The sequence below is a fragment of the Nymphalis io genome, chromosome 17, assembly GCF_905147045.1.
Source record: "Nymphalis io chromosome 17, ilAglIoxx1.1, whole genome shotgun sequence".
Taxonomy (NCBI): domain Eukaryota; kingdom Metazoa; phylum Arthropoda; class Insecta; order Lepidoptera; family Nymphalidae; genus Nymphalis; species Nymphalis io.
This window is the reverse complement of record NC_065904.1, coordinates 10,287,850-10,313,633: the sequence shown is the minus strand read 5'-3', so window position 1 is coordinate 10,313,633 and position 25,784 is coordinate 10,287,850. Positions and strand designations below refer to the sequence as shown.

At 33.8% G+C, this 25,784-nt stretch overlaps 2 protein-coding genes across 4 annotated transcripts in view; one reads left to right on the top strand and one right to left on the bottom strand.

Annotated features, from left to right (window-relative positions):
• LOC126774691 (CHH-like protein) overlaps positions 1 to 3,985 on the top strand; it is a 36,059-nt gene extending 32,074 nt beyond the window's left edge. Inside the window, exons 2-4 of one of the 2 annotated variants that reach the window (XM_050496229.1) lie at positions 41 to 252; positions 417 to 537; positions 2,311 to 2,609. In XM_050496229.1, coding sequence (XP_050352186.1) covers positions 41 to 252; positions 417 to 537 — 333 coding nt within the window. In that variant the 3' untranslated portion in view covers positions 2,311 to 2,609. Of the gene's footprint in view, positions 1 to 40; positions 253 to 416; positions 538 to 2,310 lie in introns of both variants that reach the window. The other variant, XM_050496228.1, reaches the window with a different exon arrangement.
• Positions 3,986 to 4,158: 173 nt separating this feature from the next.
• Positions 4,159 to 24,457, bottom strand: LOC126774670 (optineurin). Of its 2 annotated transcripts, none has more exons than XM_050496200.1 (15): positions 24,236 to 24,457; positions 23,870 to 24,094; positions 21,687 to 21,929; positions 20,935 to 21,126; positions 18,564 to 18,674; positions 18,209 to 18,307; positions 17,597 to 17,722; positions 16,493 to 16,594; positions 15,001 to 15,137; positions 14,592 to 14,741; positions 12,241 to 12,331; positions 11,449 to 11,558; positions 10,697 to 10,808; positions 10,062 to 10,205; positions 4,159 to 7,383 (listed from the first exon to the last, which is right to left on the bottom strand). In XM_050496200.1, the coding sequence occupies exons 2-15, from the start codon at positions 24,077 to 24,079 to the stop codon at positions 7,294 to 7,296; spliced, it is 1,917 nt and encodes a 638-aa protein (XP_050352157.1). In that variant the 5' UTR covers positions 24,080 to 24,094; positions 24,236 to 24,457; the 3' UTR covers positions 4,159 to 7,293. The 2 variants fall into 2 exon arrangements, with proteins under 2 accessions (XP_050352157.1, XP_050352156.1); XM_050496199.1 differs by lacking the exon at positions 4,159 to 7,383 and adding an exon at positions 8,062 to 9,790.
• Positions 24,458 to 25,784: the final 1,327 nt, after the last annotated feature.

The following is a 25,784-nucleotide window of genomic DNA, read 5'->3' as shown; positions in this document are numbered from 1 at the left end:
TTTTAATATACATATTAATTTTTTGCTACTAATGTTTTAGATGCATCTAAGTTCAGTGCAAGTGTGCGCGTTGTTGACGCTGACGCTGGCGGCGGCTGCGCCCCCCTCCACGTCGCACCACGTCGCGCGCCGCTCCTTCTTCAACCTGCAATGCAAAGGCGTGTACGACGCAGCCATCTTTGCGCGCCTCGACCGCATCTGCGATGACTGTTACAACCTCTTTAGGGAACCCCAGCTTTATGCCCTTTGCAGGTGAGTCACAGATTAAACTGACAAAAATTATTTATTGTTTTTTTTTGTTGTGACGTTTTTCAGCCAGTATCATTAGGATGTTGAGCTCAATTTAAAAGTTGATTTTACAAATAAAGTGTTTTTGTATAATATGATTATTTATTGTATTCGTTGTTGGGGCACAGGAAAGACTGTTTTACGACAGATTACTTCAAAGGCTGCGTGGAGGTACTGCAAGAGACCGATCAGCTCGAACTCTTCAAGACGTATATAAAACAATTACACGGGGCGGATCCAGGGATTTAGGTACCCGAGGAGTTTTATGTTATTTCCCTTCTCTTTACGTCTTCATATTACTAACTATATCTATTGCCTGATGCAAGTTTTAATTTGTTATTAACAAAATTAATAATGATTACATTATGTATTTCCACCAACCCGCATTGGAGCAGCGTGGTGGAATAAGCTCCAAAAACCTTCTCCTCAAAAAGGGAGAGGAGGCCTTAGCCCAGCTGTGGGACATTCACAGGCTGTTACTTACTTACTTACTACATTATGTATTAAATTAAGTAGGTATTAGAACTATATTTTAAAAACTAGAGAAAGAAACTTAAAATTTACATTTCGACGATGAATTTGAATCCACGGTTGAATTTAAACGGATGCAGGATAAATATTTGTCAATGAAATAATGTAATCTCACAATACATAATAGATAACACACATTCTTCCACATCAAATAGATATACACTTCGACATTTATGACAATTTCACGTTCCAAATTATCTTGAAAACTTTTATCATGATAAAAAAAACTGTTTAAATAGCTCACTCACAACCTATTCTAATTTAAATATTAAATAAAAATTATTACGTACTCCGAAACGGCGTGCAAGGATCTTAATAAAACGTCAATCATTATTTTCATTGCGAGGAAAAGGAAAAAACATATTATTATTCATGCACATATTTCGAAAGTAACTTTGAAATCCGTTTGTTTATCGATGTCAAGGTCGAAATATAAAACAAATATTCCATACAATCGAGGTGTAGTTTATAGAGAGTAGAATAAATAAAACCTTATTAAACATCGTATTGCTATGTCGTACATAGCAATCAATTTGACGGTCTTTTTTATTATTTATAAATGCCGATTCGATTTAACAAAATTAAAATATTCTTTGTTCAATTCGATACTTAAAAGCACTCTTATATTGTGTTTAATGTAAACCCACTTCAATAAAGTCTTAGCTATTATTTAGTAACTAAAAAAATTCTTATTTTTTTTTCTCTTGAACGAGGGTAACAGAACAGACTCATTTAACTTGCCAAATTCGTTTAATTCGGACCTCATGTAAATTAATATAATTTACATGAGTATATTACAATATACTAAAATACGGTAAAGAATGCCAACGAAATATCAACAATCGCTTTCGATTAAACCAACATTAGAACACAACTTTCAAATGACTTAATAACTGTAGGTTTAGCTAAATTATAAAAAATGGAACGCTTTACATAATTCGAGAATGTAGATTTAAATATTTGATGACATAATTAGATCGTTTAATAAAACGAATAGAATATCGACACGTGTAAATAGAAATTGTCAATTCCTAACGAAGTTTTAACAAATACAGCAAAAGAATAGTCTTGCACATCTATTTTTCTTGAAAAAGCTTTTGGGTCTTTGGTTTAATCTGGCTTTAGAATTTTATTTTATATTCTTCACGCTTCCTTATAGAGAAAGCACGTTGAACTTTCTAGAATATTTCAACAGCCTTAATTACTAATAGCATGCAATTTTCAAGTATGGGTAAGTTTAAAGTATATAAACTAAAGATTACTTTTTTCTATGCTATAGTTACATCCAAAATATGAAATTTAAACGCTAAAAATTTTTTACAGTTAATCGGAAAAGTATTTGTTTGTTCACTTTTTGAATTTTATACTAATGATCTAAAATCTTTCACTATTCTCTTCATATATCTTGCATATCTATTTTAAGCTTGCATTACTTCCGCACATACATTTTTATTTAGTCTGTGAATTAATGTTTATACTTTTACTTTTCAGGTCGAAATGTTTCACCTCGCCCTACTTCAAGGGTTGCATGGAGTCTTTGTACCTCTACGACGAGGAGGAACAGATAGATCAAATGATCGACTTCATCGGGAAACGCTAACGCACACAGCCAGTCCAACATATTCGCGCCATTTCTTGACACATGACGCCATCTTGTTTAACCCAACCGAGTAATACTGCTACAGATTAAATGAAAACAGAGTATTCAATCAACAGATATAAACGCTTTGCCAACAAAATCAAAAAGCAGAAACGATATGTCAAGTTCCTCCAGATTGACGTCTGCTTTCTATCCTCAACGTATTCTAGTCTTTAACGCGACATAAAAATTATTTATGTTTGCAACTAATTGTAATGTTATCATAATTTGTATTAGATAATGTGTATACAGTGTAAGGACATTTATTTTGTGTTAAGTGTTGTAAGCTTCGCAAGCTATGGGAGTGTAAATTATATTAAAGATTTGTTTTATTGACTATATTAGATCACCTCCTAGGTATAAAAACAATCATTCAAAAAATTCGAGGCAGATATTATCTGGTTCCGATGCTGGTCATCCTATTATGAATCTGTCTCTGAACAAAAATAATCCGACTGAGATTGCCTATTTAATTATACATAAATGTGACGCATTCCAAACACAGTATTTAATAAAATAATTACTTACGCTTTTTATCTAAATTTTTCTACTAACATTTAGGTTTTGTTTGTATTATTGATGGTATTATGTATTATATAGATCGCCTAACGTAAGCCTTTGTAATATATAGTTGTATGTAACTCACAAAAGTGGCTTTTAAATGTATCTATTCAAATTAATTTTTTAATTTAGTTTAAATTGGTCGCATTGTATTTAAATCATACTACATTTAGTTTTATTCGACCATATACGATAGAACAGGACGGTAGAGCGACATATGTTCAAAGTAGTGTTATAAAAAAAAACTATTTTTTTCAAAATTAATTATCCGTAAAATAGTGCCATCTTCGATAACAATAATAATTAAACAATTCGAAAATAGAATCCATTCGCTTTACCGTTAGTGAAATAGTTCAGTTCTAGCAATCAATTCAATTAGTGTATAAGTATTTATAAAGATTTATTTTTTTTGTATACTTCCGAACTATTTATTTGTTATTATTTACAATATATTTATTGTGATGGTATTCCTTGCAACCATAGAGATTACCAGTGATTTTGATTACGGAAATGAAAAATTTACTCAGTGTTTCTGATTTTTTATGTATAAGTTGCGGTTTTTACTTATTGACTGTTTTGTTAGTTCAACTGAAACTCTTCTCTGTGTTCGAATCTCAACTTTGTTTAATTTCTTTTAGCGTTTCTTACCTCACGAGTGATACCATAGACAAGATTTTTTTATTCTTTCTAATCGAGCTTGTGAGGAAGTCCATAAAGTAACATAGCATACTTACACAGTCCTATAATATTTAGAGAAATGGTGCCAATTATTGTCCCAAGAAAATAGATATAACGAATTTAGCTAATGGTTAATGAGAGATGTAAATCAATTTATAGGACCTATGAAATTTATGTAAAAAAAATATATTGAATTATTAAAAATATTTAACTATTTGTATAAATTTTTATATAAAACAGCTAAGAAACGCTACGGGTTCCATGAAATATATTTCATTTTGAAAAGTCTGTGTGATTTTTTTATTTTCTTACCCTTCACTAAACCAATGAGTTTTTACGGCATTAAAAACAAAAAACAACAGAATCAACCGGAATTATTACAATTTTTTTGTAGTAAAAAAAGAGATAATTAAAACACATTTCGTCGTAAAAGAATAACTTTATTATACAATACAACATTTACAATTATAATACCGTCTAATCTGCAGTACACTCCAAAAACAAATCTCCACGGAACTATGAATTAAAACAAAATTAGTTAAAAAATATTTAAAATCTGAAATACAAATGAAACACCACACATCTCATTTGAAATTATTAAATATTAAAATAATATACTATTCAATATAATAATAAAACAATGACAAGTCTGGCTTTACTTTATTTTTCAAAAGTTTAAAAAATAAAATTCACTCACATAACGTTATTGCATTGAAATTTTACTAATAATTATGTTACGATTAATATAATCCTTACTTAATAATTTTGGCCATTTTTTTTAAAAATTTTAAATAAAATTTGGATATTTACCAAAATTTAAGCTTATGTGAAACTAACATTAACAAAAATATTCTCAAAGGAAAAATTAATATCAATAAGAATTAATAGGTATATTCATATGTAATATAAAAAAAACAATTGAATGATCTTTTTGATATTATCATATACATATGTAAGACTTATTACTCTTAAATTGTACTGAATTATTTTATGATATATGCCGTCTAGGAATCATGATTGCTTTCCTAGATTGCAGTAATCATATCGATCATAGAAGAAGTACCACAAATAACTAAAATTAACTCTGACAAATACTAAAATCATTCATTAACTGTTGCTATGGAGTTTACATATGTCAATGACAGATTCGTTTAAACCAAAAATGTATGGAAACGTCAATGCATCACGTGATGGAAAATTATATATTAATATAATCTACTGGTGGTAGGGCTTTGTGCAAGCTCGTCTGGGTAGGTACCACCCACTCATCAGATATTCTACCGCAAAACAGCAGTACTTGATATTGTTGTGTTCCGGTTTGAAGGGTGAGTGAGCCAGTGTAATTACAGGCACAAGGGACATAAAATCTTAGTTCCCAAGGTTGGTGGCGCATTGGCTATAAGCGATGGTTGACATTTCTTACAATGCCAATGTCTAAGGGCGTTTGGTGACCACTTACCATCAGGTGGCCAATATGCTCGTCCTATTCTATAAAAAAATAAAAATAAAAATAATACGTAATTTTGTTAATTTCTATACAATATGATGCTAGGCAACTTTGACGATAGAATTCCATTATTTCTAATACTTCATTCGTGTGCCTGTCCATACTGTATAGAAATCGCTAAATAAAATTAAATTGGAAAACACTTCTAGAATATTATAAATGTCTAAGAATTGTACAGTCCACTTGGAAAATAAAAACCATAAATATACAAAATGGCTGTATGTCAATAATATGAAGATATAATTTACTTAAACTATTTATTAGGAACAGGCAGTCTTTTCAACAATCACACTAATTTCAAGTCGCGTTCTCTACATATAAATAATTCCAAATATTACAATTAATTAAAAACTATACCTATGTTTTATTAATCAAATTTATTTCTTTTTACACACGTGGATGACGACTGAGATAAAATTGTCTTTTATTTTGATTACACATAATAGCACCCCAAAAGTAAATACGGTATCTTTTTTTTAAATTATGTTTTATAATAATTCCACATTTAAACAGAATCATACGTAAATTATATTTTTCCAAATTTAAATTTTCTATTCAATTAATTGATTAGAACAAATTAAAAAGGGAGATTATATTATAATAATTATGAAAATATGGTGCTTCTTAAATTGATGATAGAAATATAAAAACTTATATGATAATAGAAATAGGCTCTTCCACGGTGCGGAATGTTTAATTACATTATCGTTTAGCAAAGAATCGCGCGCTAAATCACCAGTGCGAAATGTAAATAAAGAAAAAAAAATTAGCTAATCTAATGACATATATATTTTTATAATTTTGTCTATTACATATTAAATATAAACTAATTTAACTATTTCAAATCCTAAAGCTCCTTTATTTTATTTCTAAAATAAGAAAAAACAAACAATTGCTGCTATTTATTAAAAAACCATCCAATGAAATGAGAATGCACTATCCAATTAAAATTATTTTGATAAATGATAACTGAAGGGAAAAAAATCCAATTTTATTTTAATTTATTCGATGATATAGAATCACTTTACTGCTTCGTACAAATTGTTTTTATAGGAAGTAAAACTGTATTTTTATAACACACTTTAAGAAATGCGTGCAGCGGTAGATATATTTATGTTTAATTTTTTTGCTAACAATCTTTTATTACTTAAGATTTAAAAATAAAATAATATTTACTATAATAACTATGTTTTTTCCCCTAATTAAGTTCAAAAGATTGTTTATCAATAGAAAATTACCTATTTAAATATTTATTTTCCTTCAAATGCTAAACAATTTAAAAAAACTTTTATTGCTTAGAAAGTGTGCGTATTAAAAATACATGTATTATACTAAATACTCATATCCTCGTTTATGAATCTTTTGACGATATGAAATGGCACCTTACTAAAGTATAATGGAAGCTTATCTCTCACATAAGTTTATTTTAAAGCATACAAATTTTATTTCAATGTTTTATTTAAAATAATAAATGAAAAAATAAATTAATTCAAAAGGTTAAGAAATAATCAAAATTTTAGGAGGAGGCATTATATCAATATATTTTTTAAAACCAGTTTTTTCGATGCTGACGCTACATTAAAAAAAAATACAATATACTCTTCTTGGATTAATTCGTTAGTTTGAAATTACGTATTATTTACATCATTACATATATAACACCAAAATCATTTTAATTCATTGGGATCAATAAAATATCAAGTTATTCCGCCAATAACGAAGTTTTATAAATGGCGGTGTAATGACATAAACATTTGCGAATATTAAATTAGAATATGTATTAAAAAAAATCGAAAAATTTATTTTATTTACTTATAATCTCAATAACGAGTATAATTTATGAAATTTTTTTTAATTAGAAATAATTAATTTGCTGTCCGTAGCAATATACACTTTTCGCCATTTATAAATCTTTACGTAATTGTCGCGTGTAAAACAATTAAATACTATAGATACATAAAAATACAGCTTTGAAATATTATAACAACGAATTCAAAACTGACGGTAACTATATCGTATACACTCTAACACATAGGACTTTGAACATTCAGACTAGTTGTGCGACAAGGACAGCAATACTCACGCCTCTTTAAAAGTCATCCAAGCAGAAATCGAAGTGTTCCTCCATAACTTTGTACTGGTCGCTAGAGAACTTCATACATTTCGGACAAGTGTAGACCTATAAACGAAAAAAATAAATTTTATTTTCCAGAATGTTTTACAAGTATTTTTATTGTTAGTTTTTTATACAAACAAATGTCACGGTTATACGTTTAAAATAACCGGTCATTGCTATCCCTTTTTATCTCATTCAATTGAAACAGGATAGCCACAATAACCGTATAAAGCGCATTAAATACATACATTGTACACGTAAAACTCATCAAGTTAACAACTTCCTATTATTTTTAATATGAATAGTAAGAAAGTTGTAATACATAATTACATAGTAAATAGTTTTCAACTCTTAAATTTTACATTCAAGTTAAATATATTAGACATGCCACACATTGTCAATACATACATATATTGGACAACTCATTTACATAACGACAAAAAAGCTTCAAAGGATCCCATAAAAATGTTGTTATTTGTTACAGAAAATAACACATTATAAAATATCAATATATTTAATTTCTTCGCACAATTTCATGCAAATTAATATGTAAAACAGTTTTAATATATATAAACACGGCATATAACAAACGTTCATACTTACTAATCTTACCTAACGATATGATTCTTTATCCGTCCATAAAAAAAATCATTTAAAACATTTTGTGCGTTAAAATTTTATTATAATAAAAGTTTATTAGAAATTATAAAAAAAAAACAATAAAATAAAATCATTATAAAAACAAATGCATTCTTTTAAATTCAAAATTGAATTCGAATTAACTACTTAATTATTCTAATATTTAAAAAACGAATTAAAGTATAAAAATGTAAAGCTGGGTTCACATGCTCGTTTACACTTCCAAAAGTTCACTTAATTTTTTTGGACAAATAAGATTTAAATGCCTAAGTTCGAAGGTGTTGACGTCATTTTCTTGTGTCGTTTTTAAATTCACACAAAATGACCTTTTGACATGTAGAAAGACAAATTTGTTAAATGTTTATTACTGAAAATTGAATGCATCACTGAATAAAAAATATGTGGATTTTGAATTTGTTCGGTAAGCCTAACACAATCAAAATAATAACTAAATCGAATGATTTAACAAATAAATGGAAGAAAAATAATATTATTAAATAGATATGACTTAAAAAAAAGTAAGAGATTAGAATATCTTTAGTGTCGGCAAAAATTTTCAGAATTTTAAACATAAATCAGCTTGGAAATGTTTGCATTTGTAGTAGTGTGATACACACAGCGACTAAAACCGCAATAAACCGGTTTACGCTAGTTATGACATGCGTTGAAATCTCGCATGAGTATTGTTATTTATTATTCTTTTTTACTAATTAGATCATAATTAAATAAATGGGGGGAAAGTGAAAATGATACAATGAATATGAATGCTATAATGACATTAGCTAAAATAAATTATGCCATAACTGTAGTGAAGTACAGACTGTAGTAATGTGAGCCGAGATGGCCCATTAGTAAGAACGCGTGAAACTTAACCGATGATCGTGGGTTCAAACCCGGGCAAGCACCACTGAATTTTCATGTGCTTAACTTTGAACATTCAGACTGGTAGTGTGACAAGGACAACAATACTCACGTCTCTTCAAAAGTCATCCAAGCAGAAATCGAAGTGGTCCTCCATAACTTTGTGTTGTGATTATAATTCATATCGTGCTTTACGGTAAAGGAAAACATCGTGAGGAAACCTGCATGTGTCTAATTTCCATTGTGGTTCCACCAACCCGCATTGGTGGAACAAGCTCCAAAACTTCTCCTCAAAAGGGAGAGGAGGCCTTTGGCCCAGCAGTGGAACATTCACAGGCTGTTACGATAAAATGGAAAAATATTTGTCTACATTCTATTGAAGAGGAAAAGTAATTTCAGTGTAGACCAAGGAAACTTCAAAAAGAATTATCATTAACATAAATAATTTATGAGATCAAAACGAGTATGAGGTTGACTACGAAATGTTTGGAGTCGAAAAAATTCATTATTCAAAATACTTTGCGTAAAAGTATTTATTGTTAAATTTATCTGCTGACGGTGCACTATTGCAAACTTAAAATGTCTCCAAGCCAATTTCGCTGTAGGTACCTTCACATCAGAGTGCAGGTTTGTAAGCTAGAGTGTTTGCGTTCTCTATGTTATAAAAGAGTGACTCGGGACATCGCTTTACAAATCAATCGAGTACGCTTAGGCTTTATCAAATGTGATGACATGAATATATGATACATGAAATAAGCGTTAGGTGCGTAATTACATTATCTAAATTTGCTAATTCAATTCCTATGCTTTATAATAAATTTTATAATAAGCAAGAGTCAACGTGTTGTTCTAATAATATGAGGGTCTTGAAAGGCTGGTCGCAGACTGGGCAGTCGTACCGCAGCGGGGGAGGCGTCATCTCGTGTACAACGTCCTTACTTTTGTTTACGACTTTCTTCTTTTTGCGAACCTTTGTTTGTTTGAAAATATAACATTTTCTTCTTAATTTAATTCGAAGCTTATTAAATAATCAATTAATTCACTAAGAAGAATCGAAAGAAAATGAAGATTATATATTTTTAATTAAGAATTTCGCTGATTTTAATGAATAATTAAATTTACAACACAATGTGTGCAAACAAAATTAGATCTTATCATTACGTTATAAGGTTGTTTATCGTTTCGTTGGATAATTGTAGAACATTGAAACAATGCTATTGAAAGATATGATTACAACTCACCATGTTGCCAGTGGTGGTGGTGGTGGTCGCGGTGCCGGCGGCGGATTTGGCGGCGGCGGGTCTAGTGGCGGCAGGTCTGGCGGACGCGTTGGTCGTGGTGACGCTCTTGTATAGCCCCGGACTTAATATGCGGATCTCTTCCAACTAACGAATAAGTAAAATATATATATATATATATATATATATATATATATATATATATATATATATATAGAGGTGTTGTTTCAGTGGATTTTTAAGCGAAGTACAAAAGCGAACTGATCCTCCCCAAGGAGGTCTCGGCCTGGTGGTAGAGCTTTGTTACTGATGGTAGAGCTTTGTGCAAGCTCGTTTGGGTAGGTATCACCCACTCATCAGATATTCTACCGCCAAACAGCAGTACTTGGCACTGTTGTGTTCCGGTTGGTGGCGCATTGGTGATGTAAACGATGGTTAACATTTCTTACAATGCCAATGTCTATGGGCGTTGGTGATCACTTACCATCAGGTGGCCCATATGCTCGTCCGTCTTCCTTTTCTATAAAAAAAAAACCTATCAGTGGGTCATTTACAGACTTTTAATTGAGTAATTCCTTGTATAAATGTGCCTTGCTAGTAAGTAACAGCTGTAATTAATTCAATGCCCATTGAACTACCTGACTAGTTAGTTCCTGTATTTTTCGCTGCGCGGTTCTGAGATCCGCGAGTACGATCTCTTTCTCACTCGCCATCTTCTCCCGTGCCTCTCGTTCAGCTTCGAAGTCACTTCTGAAAATATAGTTTTGTGTACTTTAATTTTTCATTCAACTGTAAGGGTTTTGTTGTAAACAATTTCTATTAATCCGATACAGCTATGCGATTTATTGTCCCTTATTAGTTCCACAAATAAGAAAGAGAAAGGAATATATAAGCTGTACACGGGCACTTTTTAATCACCGAACTAACTTGCTATATCAACCATTGGGCGGTAGGAAAGGTAGCAATATTTTTAGTAAAATAAGTGTAGAGATTCCACACAGAGAACTATGACCAACGACTGACTGTGGTACAGCCGCAATCATTAGATAAATAAAACCTTTATATTATGGTGTGTATGCTGATTATATTATTTACTCACTTAAAATACATTATTTAAAATTAACATCACGGTATATAACCCTAAATACCGTGCCAAGTCGGACGGGGAGGTTGTATGTCGTTTTGTATTTTATGTTGACGCGATACTTTGTGAATTTTGTGTACACTTATAATTGATATACATATCAGAAGTTGATTTTTTCTGTGTGTAATATTGTTAGTGTTCCTATTAAATAAAAAAAAAAATGTTCCAACGGTAAACATATGTGTTTTAATGGAAGTCGGAAGGCGTAGTTTATACGTGTCGCCGGTGTGAGCCCCCCCCCCGTACCGGTACGCGTCGAGCTGCGCGCGCAGCAGGTCGGCGTCGGCCCGCTCCGCACGCAGCGCCGACACCTCTCGCGCGCGCGCCAGCAGCGCCGCCGACAGCTGCGCCGGCGTCTGCGGGCGACGCGGGTTAACACTTAATCATTACGTGCCAGTGCCAGCTAGTAGCACTAGTAGTAGTAGTTTCCTGTGGCATTTCACAGGGCTCAACCCTACGGCCGCTCCTGTTGAGCATCGAATATGAGTGGTCTTCGCCGCATGTAATCCACGTGTATGCTCGGCCGACGACACGCGCCGATTGGATTTGCCCACGTGCTCGACAGAATTCGGACGTTGGGGCTCCGAGTGGCGCCTCACATATCAATGACGCTTTTTTTTTAACGCACCACGGCGGGATTCTCGAGGAGCCCTCCTTATTTTAAGAGAATGATCTTTGGTGTCGAGTGCACAATGTGCTACTTGGGCCTCGTGCTTGATAGCAGATGGAAGTTCATCGAGCATTTCCGACAACTAGTGCCAGGACTCGTAGCCGCATCGGGAGCGCTTGTGAGCGACTCCTTCCTAGTGTCAAAGGACCAAATGCAGGCGGCCGTCACCTATTCACAGGGGTAAAACGGTCTATGGCTTTGTATGGGCCACCCATCTGGGACGTTTTGTCCTCTTTGAATAAAACTGTGCTACTCCATCCACAACGCACTATAGCAAATACAGTTACCCCCTCTTGTCAACTGAAGACAAACATTTACTTACATACATAAAAATATAACCTTTATAAAATATATGAAATTATACTTACATTTTCGGATTTCGTGACCGACTTTTTAAGGAGCTCGTTAAAGTCTTTGAAAATACCTTCGAAAATAGTCAGCGTACCTCGAACTTGTGCTCTGAAATATTTTATTTGACATTAAACATTATATGAAACCGACGCGATATCTGGCAGCATGCATTAACATAATGATGTTTCGTTCTCACTTAAACGATTTGTATAGTCTTGTCCTTGTCGGTTATTAATATTGCGTCAGTGTGAAACAGACAGAAGAATAAAGAACATAATTATTAATATTAGTATTTATATATAATATAAATAAGTTTCAAAGTAAATAACACTATATATAGATAAATAATAACTTGTGTAAAGCCTATGTCGACATAATACCCAACTTGTTACTACTATACTTATACTAACTATTCTATATACATATATATATATATATATATATATATATATATTTATTTCTATATAAAATATTAATTGTTAAATGCTCTAAAAAAACCACGATAAATTTGTTTATTATATACAGTTGCAGTCATGTTACAGGGGCAGGAAGAGTAAAGATAAACAAACATAAGATACATAATCCATGCGACTTGCATATAGCTCTGTTATTTACTAAAAACATTTATTGATCAATACAGTACAGTACAGTAACAGCCTGTGAATGTCCCACTGCTAGGCCGAGGCCTCCTCTCCCTTTTTGAGAAGAAGGTTTGGAGCTTATTCCACCACACTGCTCCAATGTGTGTTGGTGGAATACATGTAGTAGAATTTCAGTGAAATGCAGATTTCCTCACGATGTTTTCCTTCGCCGTCTAACACAAGATGAATTATAATCATAAATTAAGCACATGAAAATTCAGTGGTGCTTGGCCGGGTTTGAACCCACGATCATCGGTTAAGATTCACGCGTTCTTATCACTAGGCCATCTCGGCATCTTGTGTAAACATTAACATATTTATTTAACTTAACTCCACTTTAACTTTACTTAAATCCACTTTAACTTTACTTGCAAAGTCCTGATAATAAATTCACCGACATTCAAAACGTAATTTAATTTTTCAAGAATACCACAGATTATTAATTAGACTTTTAAAATCTCCTTAATTATGTATCTTTACTACCGTCATTGGAATCGGATATAGTTTAGACGACAACAAACATACATACAAAATAACAACAAACATTCTTTGTTATATTAATAGAATAATGAAATAACTTATATAATCAATCAATCAATACATAAAACGATAAACATAAATATTATATAACTGATACAAGTTATTTCGATGATACATAACTGTTATATATGTCAGAGATAATAAATTTAAGCAGGGTAAGGGTTAAGGGTATACGACGTCACTTATTAGAATAGCAACACCACACAACGTGACGTATGTCATGCAGGTTGGTCGGTTGTCAGACGTCAAGTGTGGAAAGTGTGTTTACTGGTGGTAGGGCTTTTTACTGGTGGTAGGGCTTTGTGCAAGCTCGTCTGGGTAGGTACCACCCACTCGTCAGATATTCTACCGCAAAACAGCAATACTTGATATTGGTGTGTTCCGGTTTGAAAGGTGAGTGAGCCAGTGTAATTACAGGCACAAGGGACATAAAATCTTAGTTCACAAGGTTGGTGGCGCATTGGCTATAAGCGATGGTTGACATTTCTTACAATGCCAATGTCTAAGGGCGTTTGGTGACCACTTACCATCAGGTGGCCCATAAGCTCGTCCACCTTCCTATTCTATAAAAAAAAATATATATGACGGGTATTTTATTACGTAGCCGACTGATGGTATTATAAAATATAAAGGAGTATGTCAGTAGCGCGTGTGATCATTTGTAGAGCGTTCCCCTTGATCTCTTGGTCTCTCGCTCTCAGGACAGCGCCAGCGCCGGACGTGCGCACTGACTGATTTAATAAAATCAACATATTGGACGACAATGGCGGCCATTTAGATGGCAATCAATTTGTATCCGCGACATATATATATATATATATATATATATACACAAACACTCCACTATAATTACCAGTTTAGATAATTTGTATCTTGATTAATCGACATCAATAAAACATTATATATTATAATCAATAGTAATTGAATCAAATTCAAGTCCTTTCCACTCGTTGCTCGTACTCAAACACCATTTATTTAATTCCAGTAGCCAGTCTGCCTGACGCCGTCCTCTTTGAGAATTATTTGCTCATTGGTCGATTGATTCCTCGCCACCCGTGGGTGGTTCCACCCATAGGTGATGAAGAGCCCATCCGCCAATCAGCCATTAAAATCTGATGTGACTGATGAAAGTGCTTCAACGCTGATGAGAAAACAGTTCTAGCATTGTCTATTTATAGAAAACTTACAGATTGGTAAGAGCGGTGCTGTGTTGCTTTTCTATCATTTGCTTCACCTCGGCGATCCCAGACATAACCCTGTCCACTGAAGCTCGCTCTAATTTGAAGTCGTACAGGCTTGCGATCACTCCTAATGTATGGACCAGGCTGTCTGATAATCTGAAAGCCAAACACTTTTAGGTTATCTTTGCACTATAAGGAGTTATGAACTGATTACTATCAGGTTACAATTATAATAGTTCCGCCCGCGGCTTCAACAGTGTATGAGAAGGTTGGGGGTGGGGGTTTGGTATTAGGTACCCTATAACCTGTACCCTTGACGATTCGAATGAAAAAGTACATGATGATTGGTTGAGTAGTGAAAGCGTAACAAACCAACAAACTTACGCATTTATAATATTAACAAGGATGTTCTTACCCATTAGTCAACGTATCGAAGTATTCGGAGAGATGTTTAAGCGTTCTGTCGTAGAGCTTCACGCTGGACATATAGTTCGCGTATTCCGGTAACGACTCATTCTCGGGGCTGACCGAGAAGCGAACTGGCTGGAATACCTGTAATATGTTACTTATTTAACAGTCTGACACACACACGCGCGCACACGCACACGCATCCGCACACGGACAAGCACACACACACACACACACTATTCATATCCTGAGAAAAGCTATAGAAAAACATATTACTCTTATTTATAAAGATGATAAGAACGCATAAAGTTGTTTTTTTGTTTATTTTCATGCTAAATATAGATTTAATCGTATTATGTATATAACGTGCTTAAGTAATAAAAATGACATATATAAACGCCCCTTTTTAAGGAAATTACTAATATTCCTATTTATCTCTTCAATAAAGCGTATAGCTTCCGTTATGAGAGGGAACGACATTTGCCCAAGGGTTGAGGATCGAAAAAAGTCGAGATGGCCCAGTGGTAAGAACGCGTGAATCTTAACCGATGAACGTGGGTTCAAACCCGGGCAAGCACCTCTGAATTTTCATGTGCTTAATTTCTGTTTATAATTCATCTCGTGCTTTTCGGTGAAGGAAAACATCGTGAGGAAACCTGCATGTGTCTAATTTCACCGAAATTCTGCCACATGTGTATTCCACCAACCCGCATTGGAGCAGCGTGGTGGAATAAGCTCCAAACCTTCTCCCCAAAAAGGGAGAGGAGGCCTTAGCCCAGCAGTGGGACATTAACAGGCTGTTACTGGTACTGAGGATCGAAACTGCGACTTTTATATACAACGCTAGGCGGCCCGTAAGCCAATGACCCGTTGACGCTTCAAAAACTTGGTACAAAAACCACTGACTGTTAGCTATAGCAGGAAGCACTAAATCACAAAAAGCATACAGCATACAGTGGTCCACAATCTATGGTACGCAAAACATATGTGATCCTATGTGAAGCTAATTCAAAATAAATGAAATTTTAATTTCAATGTTCTCGTACTTACATACATATCAAATTAAAACTTTGAAGCATGAACTATAAAAAAAAAACAGAATCCACGATATTTAAGTATTATTTTTGTTTGTATATTAAACTTAATATTTGGAAAAATCTTCTTTTTTCATTAAATACAAAAAATAAAAAGTTGCCAACACCTTTTTTTTTTATCGCTGGAAAAACGCGTTACGCGTTTCCCCCACGGGAACAGTGGGGGACGGTGGGGGACAGTGGGGAGTGCGCCCGTTCGGGGCGGAATACCCACTAAAAAACCAGCGGTACCGTCTTAACGAGGAGCGCCACGGGATCGCTTTCGCATGCTACCGTGACGCTCTGACATGTTGGCAGCACCTCGTAGAACTCGTATCGAAAGTGTTTCACGTAACAAAATATCAAAACGTGTTCCCCAACTTCATAACTTTAAGAACAACTGTTATATCATACACGTTGACTTACCGTTTTTTGGATCTCCTTTATTCTATTGTTCAATTCCTGTATCTGCTCTTTGTACATTTTCACTGTCTCCAATGTCCCGGACTTGTGCTGTGTGAACTCCAACTGAAAACAGGTTTTTATTTTATAATGTATATAAAAGTTTATAAGTTATACACAAGTTAACTAAAAATATTTTTTTACAGTAAAAAAATAATTATTAAGTATATATTCAAGTCAATTATATAATAAAAATATACATAATACATAAAAGCATAAATCGCGAGAGTTGCTCGGATTTTTTTTTACCAATTGGAAAAAACCATCACCTCTCAACTACCACGACAAATCACAATATATTTGTTTCAAGTATTGACGCGAACACAACGAAACACATTCACATTATTTTGTAGTCGTTAATAGTAAAATTATAGTATAATATATATACTTGAAATATCAATATTATATATTGTTAGAAATATCTTCCGAAGGGGCGTGGCCTAGAGGCTCGACTTGATCACGTGATGGCTGGCCAGGCTGGTTTTAAACACTTCAGCTTGGACTCTCGGTTGTGGCGGATTCCTTTGTTTTATTTTTGTTTGTAAATCTTACGTGTCGATCTACATTTGCCTTATTTTTGTATAGTTGTTTTGATTTATCTCTTTAAAAACCTATTTCCATCTTTATTTCTAATAATATAAATACTTGAAATGAAACCTATTTAAGCTAAATGTACACCACGTGCGACTTAGCTTGACACCGCGTTGGAATGGTAACACCTCCCCACCCTCCCCCGCGTGCCCCTTGTGAGCTCAGTATCGATGACATATTGTTACCGTCTCATTACGCGCCTCTTACGTCATGAGTTGGTGGATGTGTTTAATTAAGTTATACTGGTCGTTAGTAATATTTCAAGGACAAACATAAATACAACGTTTCTATATGTAACGTTTGACTTGAACGTTTGTGAAGCGAAAAGGCTTTCAAATAGAACGATCTTCGCTTATTTTTAAGTTTTTATATATTATTTTTACTTGAATGAATTAAAAACTATTAACTGCATGAAACACATAATAAAACTTTTTTGGGCTGATCCATGTTTATTTCTATTTTCTATTATAGACTCACTTTTACGTTCTCCAAGTCTATAATCTTTATCTGCGCTTTTTTGAGTTCATTCTGCAACATGGAATGTTTTCCTTCCAACTGTTGTATGTACGCGTCACGTTTCATTACTTCCTCTGGTGATACATTCTGAAAATAATTATTAAATTAATACTTAACATAAGTAAGAACGCGCCGCCATTCACTGGCGGCCATCGTAGGCCTCTATGCCGAGGGTGTTTTTTTTTTTTATAGTATAGGAAGGCGGACACGGGCATATGGGCCAGTTGATGATAATTGGTCACAAACGCCCATAGACATTGGCATTGTAAGAAATGTTAACCATCGCTTACATCACCAATGCGCCACTAACCTAGGGAACTAAGATGTCATGTCCCTTGTGCCTGTAATTATAGTGATAAGCGCCATGAGCGGTAGCGAGAGGGGCTGGAAGGAGATAGATGAGAAGGAGGATAATTTCTCCGCTTAAGGACAGTTTCTCCGCTGACCCACTCTACTGAAGAAGACCGGGAATATTTGATGAGTGGGTAATTTCCTGCGCAGTTGATTATTCTCCAACGAATATAGCAATCATTCCGGAATTAGTTAAGAGGTCATAATCAAACAAGTACTTACAGAGCTCGAAGACTTTAATTTACTTTGCAAATCGTTTATAATGAATTGTAGTTTTTGCAATTCGCGCGCGTGGTCGTTCTCATTGGTTGATAGTTGGAGCTAAAAATACAAAAAGGACAAACTTATTACGCTTAGTTTATAGTTAACGCGAGTTCCATTTTAATTGACAGACATTTGTTTCTCAAACAATCATTGAAACGAATGAAATAAAAAACGTATCGACTAAATTTGAAAAGAAAAGATTGAATTCTATTCAACTTTGAAAAAGTGGCGCTTTTTGGATGTATCCCATCACCGGTTACTACTACTACTACTATTACTAGATGTTATTCAAAAGCATTAAAAAAACATGTACCTCAACATTCTTCAATTTTTCCTTAGCCTCGTCTCTTTCTTTCGTGGTTGCATCAACGATGTGCTCCAAGGATTCTTTCTGCCACGACAATTTCTCATTTTCAACTATTACCTTGAATAAAAGGGATGCAAAACATTTAATAATAGTAAGAATAGGTTAAATATGTTCAAATATTAAAAAAGTGATCCAACTGATGGTAAACGGCCTGTGACATTGGCGCTGTTAAAAATATTAAACATTCCTTACATCGTCAATGTCCCACGAACTTTGGGATCTAAGATGTTATTTCACTTGTACCTGTATTTACACTTGCTCACTCACTTTTACTGGTGGTAGAGCTTTGTGCAAGCTCGTGTGGGTAAATACCACCCACTCATCAGATATTCTACCGCAAAACAGCAGTACTTGGTATTGTTGTGTTCCGGTTTGAAGGGTGAGTGAGCCAGTGTAATAATAATATCGAGTCTATGGGCGTTGGTGACCACTTACCATCAGGTGGCCTATATGCTCGTCCGCCTTCCTATTCTATAAAAAAAACTCACCCTTTACACCGGAACACAACAATACTAAGGATTGCTGTTTGGCGGTAGAATATGTGATAAGTGGGTGGTACCTAACAGACGGGCAAAGTACTAACCTAAAGCCAAGGAAAAGTGTTAATTTAAAAGGTTATACGAAGACTTGAATTTCGAGAAAAAGTCACCATTTTACCCTCATCCCTCCCTCTGTGGCACACCGCTGATGATACAAAGCAAAATCGCCATGCTGGGGATGGACGTTCGCTGCGACCTTAGTCCAAGGGATTACATCGAGGCTATTATAAAAACAGCTTCACGAAAACTCGGAGTTCTGAACAAGGTGCGGCGTTTTTTCACGCCACAACAACTGTGCCTGTTATACAAAACACAGGTACGGTCTTGCGTTGAATATTGCTCGCACCTTTGGGATGGCTCCGCTAAGTACCTTATGGAGGCCTTGGACCGGTTGCAGCGACGTGCAGTACGCATTATTGGCGACGTAAAGGTCACAAACACCCTTGAACCTTTACAATTGCGTCGTGAGATAGCAGCACTGAGCGCTTTCTATCGTCTGTATCACGGCGAGTGCTCTGAGGAATTATTCTCTCTAATTCCTGCTTCCCCCTTCCTTCTTAAGTCCACGCGAGCTGGTTCTCGATGTCACCGCCTAACTGTGACATCAATTCCATCGCGCACAAAGAAATTTGGCAACTCCTTTCTTTGTCGCACTACCAAAGAATGGAATTCCTTACCAGCTCACGTGTTCCCCTCCTCTTACAACCCGGGTTCCTTCAAACGAGGCGTGAAGAGGCATCTTGCGGGCCGGCATGGCGGGGACGGCTAGTACAGAACATTCTTCCCGACTGTACTGGCCGTCGTCGCGTTTGGACTCTACTACCACTTACCATCAGGTGGAGTGGAGTCATTTGCCATCCCGGGGCATATTTATTTATTTATTTATTTATTGGAAATAGTTACACCATCGACTTATCACTAACACATTCACTTAGCATTAGATACAGGGTATTAAATCTAGGTGAATAAATCATTACAGGTGTAAACAACATTGACCTTAAGATAAGACTATACTAACCTAATTATGTCTTAACTAAAAATTAAAAAAGATGAATAAATTATAGACAATTAAACAAAACATAAAATAAAATTTAAATACAACAACAAAAATCTACAAGGGTTGAAATAATTAATTTATGAATAAAATGGTTTTAAAGTTATACTATGAGATCTTTACAGAACTTCACAAAAGTTGGCTTGCTTTGGGCAAAGATGTCGATATTGCCGTTAGAAGAATATTCATTATAAGAATTAATTATTCTGTTGAGGGGTGCATGTTTACCTAAATTTGTTTTAAAAGCTGTAGTTCTAAAAGGTTTTTTTATTGGGTGTCTAGGAATTTTGCGGGGAACAACTAAATTGATTTGCTGAAGTAGTTCGGATGACATTATTTGACCATGGATCAGTTTGTGTAGGGTCAAAACATCGCTGATTTCACGGCGACTTTTAAGTGATATCATTTTAAAATGTTTTAGCCTATTGTTGTAGTTAGCGCGATAAGGACAACTAGTATCCTTGTATGCAAGAAAACGGGTAAAATTTTGTTGTATTCGCTCTAGTCTTTCGATATGAGTGTTATAAAAACGGTTCCATATAAAAAAAAAAAAAAAAAAAGATTAGGTACCCGTGTCCAATGTGTAGTAAATATCATACAAAATTGCAGTGGCAGTGGTGACTACTTACCATTCGCAAGTCTGCCAACCTATTTGAAATAAAATTAAATTCTACCGATTCAACTTTGTACGGTTATTTCTGGCGCTAGCTATTGTCATAAATACCTGTCGTCTTTGTTTTTCAACTAGCTCCAGCTGCACGGTCAGCTTGTCGATGGTGTCGTCGTCAGGGGAGGTAACGAATTCGATTTCCGAGGAGACGCCAGACTTGCTCTCACCCGTCTCATTGTTGACCTTCACCTCTGCATCGGTTAAACGTGACAAGTCGAGTTTCAATTGCTTGTTTTCTTGCCTGAGCTGAAAATAATTATTTATCATCATTAATTAAAAAAAATAAAAATATAATTTCCGAATTAATTTACATTTATTTATTTACATAGATTATATTATCATATCATTTTGAAAATAAAATATATGTAATACGAAAAATATAATGCTACTGCGGGACTCATGCTTAACAAGAATAATTGTTACATATTGTACATCAGTTTGTGCGCAACACAGGTGCACTCTTGATTACCTCACTCGTATGATCAATTGGACGACATTTTAACACGAGTGGACAGAGAGCAGGCAGACCTTACTTCTGGGGAGGAGTCGTCGGCTCTATGCCCATCTCGCCCCCCCCCCTCCGTAATCATCGTTGTGACTAGAGGGGTTCTTTGTACTCTAGGAACCCCATGTGAATGAAGGCCCGCATTGGCGTCCCAAATACCCCCTACTTCATGTGGGAGAAACAAGAAAAAAAAGGAACCAAGATTTAAAAACTAGAAAGCTCAGCATATACACCTTTGCAAAGCGAGTACAAAAACATTGACACTACTTTTCATGGTTTGATTATGACTGGACACACTTACCCTCTCAACCAGATCTCTTGTCTCATCAAATTTTTCCCTATGTATCTTGTGGGTCTTCAACATATCCTCTTGACAGGAAGCTATCAACATGAATTGTTCCTTCATAGAATCGTTGTTCTGTTTCAACGTCTCTTTCAAGACGACATTCTCGTCAAGCAACTCTCCGAAGCGTTTCTGTAGCTCCTCTGTACTTCTATCATCAGTTATAATTGTACTGGCCACCATCATACTAGCCGGAGATGGCTAAAAAAAAATCATACTTATAATAAGCTGCATCACACTGTTTTTGCTTGGCATACATTAAAGTATAACAACCGTTTTTATATAATCTATATATATATATATACATATAAATAAAATTGAAGTGTCTGTTTGTGATTTCAAAATAACAGCTTATCTTTAAATTAATATGGCTATTTGCGAGTAAAAAAAAACAATTTTTTTTTATCTCAATGTTTGACCGGGGGGTGATCTTCACACTTAAAAATTATAATTGCAAATAACTGAATTTTTATAAGGAATATTCCAAGTTATTGTTTAGTCTAATTCATCAAAAGTCTAGTCTAAGTCTAAAAAATCTTATGTAGATGAGATTCGTAGATATCCAATAAAATAGTCCCAACTTTGTAAGGGTAAAATTCAAACAAAAGTTAACCGTCCCGTTTACCATAAAAGTTGAAATTTCCAATAAGCTTTCTTAGTGAGAGTCTACGTCGCGGAAGGAGTAACAGACTACATTTTGAAATCAATCGGACTCAAAGTATTTTTTAGTACCGGAATTTTTGATGAGTTAGTTGGTGAGTCGGTTTCACTTATATAAATGTATTTAACTCCTTTAATAAATATCACTAAAAACCAAAAACGCCATTAACATATTCAGAAATTTATCATGCAAATGTGCAAAATGCTAAGTGATACGCCACCATACGGTTTAAACTATAAAGATTAAAATTGTTTGATGTTGATTGAAATAAAATGTGTTTTCGCTACAGCTGTGTCATTCAACTTTATAATACTGCATAACAGACATAGAATTGTTATCTATATACAATTTATGCATAATAAAATATACAAATGATAAATGGTAAAATATATTCTAACCAATTGCAATTTTATTATTAATGGGAAAGTAATATTAATTATGTCTTGGACATTCTAATAGCATTGATAGTTTATTTTCATTTTATGGTCATAATGAAGATAAATTATATAGGAATTAAAAAAATATATTTATACATATATATGTATATAAGCAAGATAATATGTTAAAGGCCAAAGCCATAGTGGAAAATACTGAACTATGATATATATATTATGTTTGCAGATGAAACATTTGGGTTAAGAACTAATAGTGCAAAAAAACATATAACAGATATTTTTTTTTTATAATAAACGATAATTTTACAATAAATTTAACATAGTAAATGATCAGAACCACACATACATACATTGATAAAGTATATTTAGATTTTGATATATCTTGTAAGATAGCTTTATATAGTCAATTACTTATCAATGCTTTTGTACAGTATTAACAATATCATTATTTCATTATTTTCTCGTTTCTTTAATTTTTTTTTTGAAATGTGGATGAATGTCCCACTGCTGGCATTATAAACACAAATTAAGTACATAAGAATTAATTGGTACTTACTTGGATCTGAATACATATATACTTTTCTATACTCTATTTTCAGTGATTTATTTAATAATGTTCAAAATATAATAAACTAAGATTAAATGAAAATGAAATTAAGGAGAGGGGGGTGTGATGTTTCATATGGTTACAGCTTGCGTTTCAAATTTTATCGAAATAAGATCATTGGTTAAGCCATAAATTAAGCCGTGTTAAAGCATATCGACAGACAGTTATTTTCACATTTATAATTTTATTATAGATATGAACATAGTAGGTAGGTAGGTAGATATATATATACACCTACCTGACCTAACTTACAAGTTGTAGTGTACGTACCTTATGTAATAACCATCTATTATTCCGTTTGTTTTGAAAATAGGCCTGCTGTGTTTTATATCAATAAATAAATAACCTTTTTAACTAAATTAAATTTAAAGACTAGTAAAAAAAAACTACTATACTTTTATAATTGCATATATAATTAGGCAATTTTTTATACATCATTATTATTATTAAGAATTCATATAAATTAAATATTACTTACACTATCAGTAAGACTAAATTGAGCCTTGAAAGCCATATTAGCTTCTACAGACAGATCCTTCATGGCATCCTCAATCTGTGAATTGGCCAACACTGGATCCAAATCACTATTCACGGTTCTATTGCAATTTTCGACATCCATACTTGCACCGGGGGATGTACCGAGGACAATTATAAATGAGTCGTCGTCATTTTCAGGCTTAGATGACATTTTTTATCATGACACCTGCATACATTTTTACAATATCTTCATTTTAAACAATTAAAACCTAACAATGTTTTAACAATTCAAGTGGACGACTTGAATTTTAAAAAATTAGCTTAAAAAATCAAAAAGTATCGAGAACATATCGTATGAAATTCGTACCAAAATAGTAGGTTTTCTTGGAATAAAAACCCTTTTCCTACACTTATTTATGCCTTGTGCGTCACAATTACTCAACTATGATACTCGATATGACAATGCTGAGATTTAAAAAATCTGTCGAAACAATGCAAATTCACTTTTTTGACTTAACAAACAAAATTATTTTTTTCCTACAAGTTAAGCAGGTACCTAAATACTAGATTTTTTTTATTTCCAATGCACAATTGACATTGACAGATCAAATCATCACAGAAAAAAAATATTTTAAGTGTAATAGCAGAAATGAGCTGTGATTTGTGAGCCAAGCCAATTTCTAGGTGCTTAAATTTATATTCAGGCCCGTCTTTTCTATTGGGCACTCTGGGCACGTGCCCAAGGCCCCACGATCGAAAGGGGCCCCGGCCGACCTTCTATATAATCATTATTTGCAGCCGCCCTTTCATTTCATTCTACGCATGTATGAATGAATACTCGATTCAATGATAAAATAATTGATTGGCAGGACAATTTACAATAGATTTGCAAGTCCCAAACGTATGAAATATTAGTATTATGTTTCTAAATACTAATATTTTGTATTTCGAGACAAAAATCAGATTTTTTAGAATTTTGCTTGCTATCTACTCTTATCTACACAAGGATCCTTATGTGCCCAGGGCTTCCCATAGGTAAAAGATTACCTTTCTAATCGTGTATATTTATTTATCCAGTAAATTATAATATTTCTTATGAGTCGGTATTCTTGAAAAGTCAGTTGATTTGTTATATCACTGACCTGCGTAATCTGATTGACTAGCCTTTTCCTTAAATTCGTTGTTGCTTCTTTATAAGGCATATTATGCTGTTACTGTTACAGTCATCACCATATCTTTTCTTTTGACATGCTTGCCGTACTTCTGACCCACGATATACTCCATACTTTATTTATTCTAGCCCTATCCTAATCAATCAAGTTTTTAGGTTAGACTTAATCAGATCAAGGATTAATATACAATTACAATGTGTAATCATCAATCAAATCACGATTAGAGTAAATCGAATGTAATCAAAAACTTAAGTGAGTAAGAGAGTCAAATAAGTACCAAATAACATCCTCGCGCGCCCTATTCAGAATTAATCAAAGATAATCTGTAATTGTAATTGATGATAACAAATTGTAATTGTTACGCATTTTAATCAGATTAATTAATAACGATTTAATAATTAATCTGATAACATTTTGCCAAAGTTTGTCAGGGGTTCACATTTTTGGGGTCAATTTTTTCTCTTGTTGAGGAACATGGCTAATAATGCAGACCTCTGCATTCTTAATAATGTCTCAGTAAACAGAGCCCTGTTGACTTGACCTTACCATCCCTTTCTTCCTTCTTATCATGGGCCATGGCACATCCCTTCAGTCTTCATTTTTTACATACTTATTATTAGTTTTTACGTACTTATTATTACTTCATTATTAGTTTTTTGTGCAAATGGTGGTAAATGGTCACCACCACCCATAAACGTTGGAAATTTTAACCCTTCTTTACATTGCCAATGCGCCATCTTAGGG

What these genes read in the sequence shown, in the direction of transcription:
- LOC126774670 (XM_050496199.1), bottom strand. Translation starts at nt 24,079, where the DNA reads ATGTCATCTAAGCCTGAAAATGACGACGACTCATTTATAATTGTCCTC. An exon ending in AATTTAGTCTTACTGATAGT is followed by an intron (nt 21,930 to 23,869) that starts GTAAGTAATATT and finishes ATTTTTTTTTAG; the next exon opens with CCATCTCCGGCTAGTATGAT. An exon ending in TTGAAAAACAAAGACGACAG is followed by an intron (nt 18,675 to 20,934) that starts GTATTTATGACA and finishes CTTTTATTCAAG; the next exon opens with GTAATAGTTGAAAATGAGAA.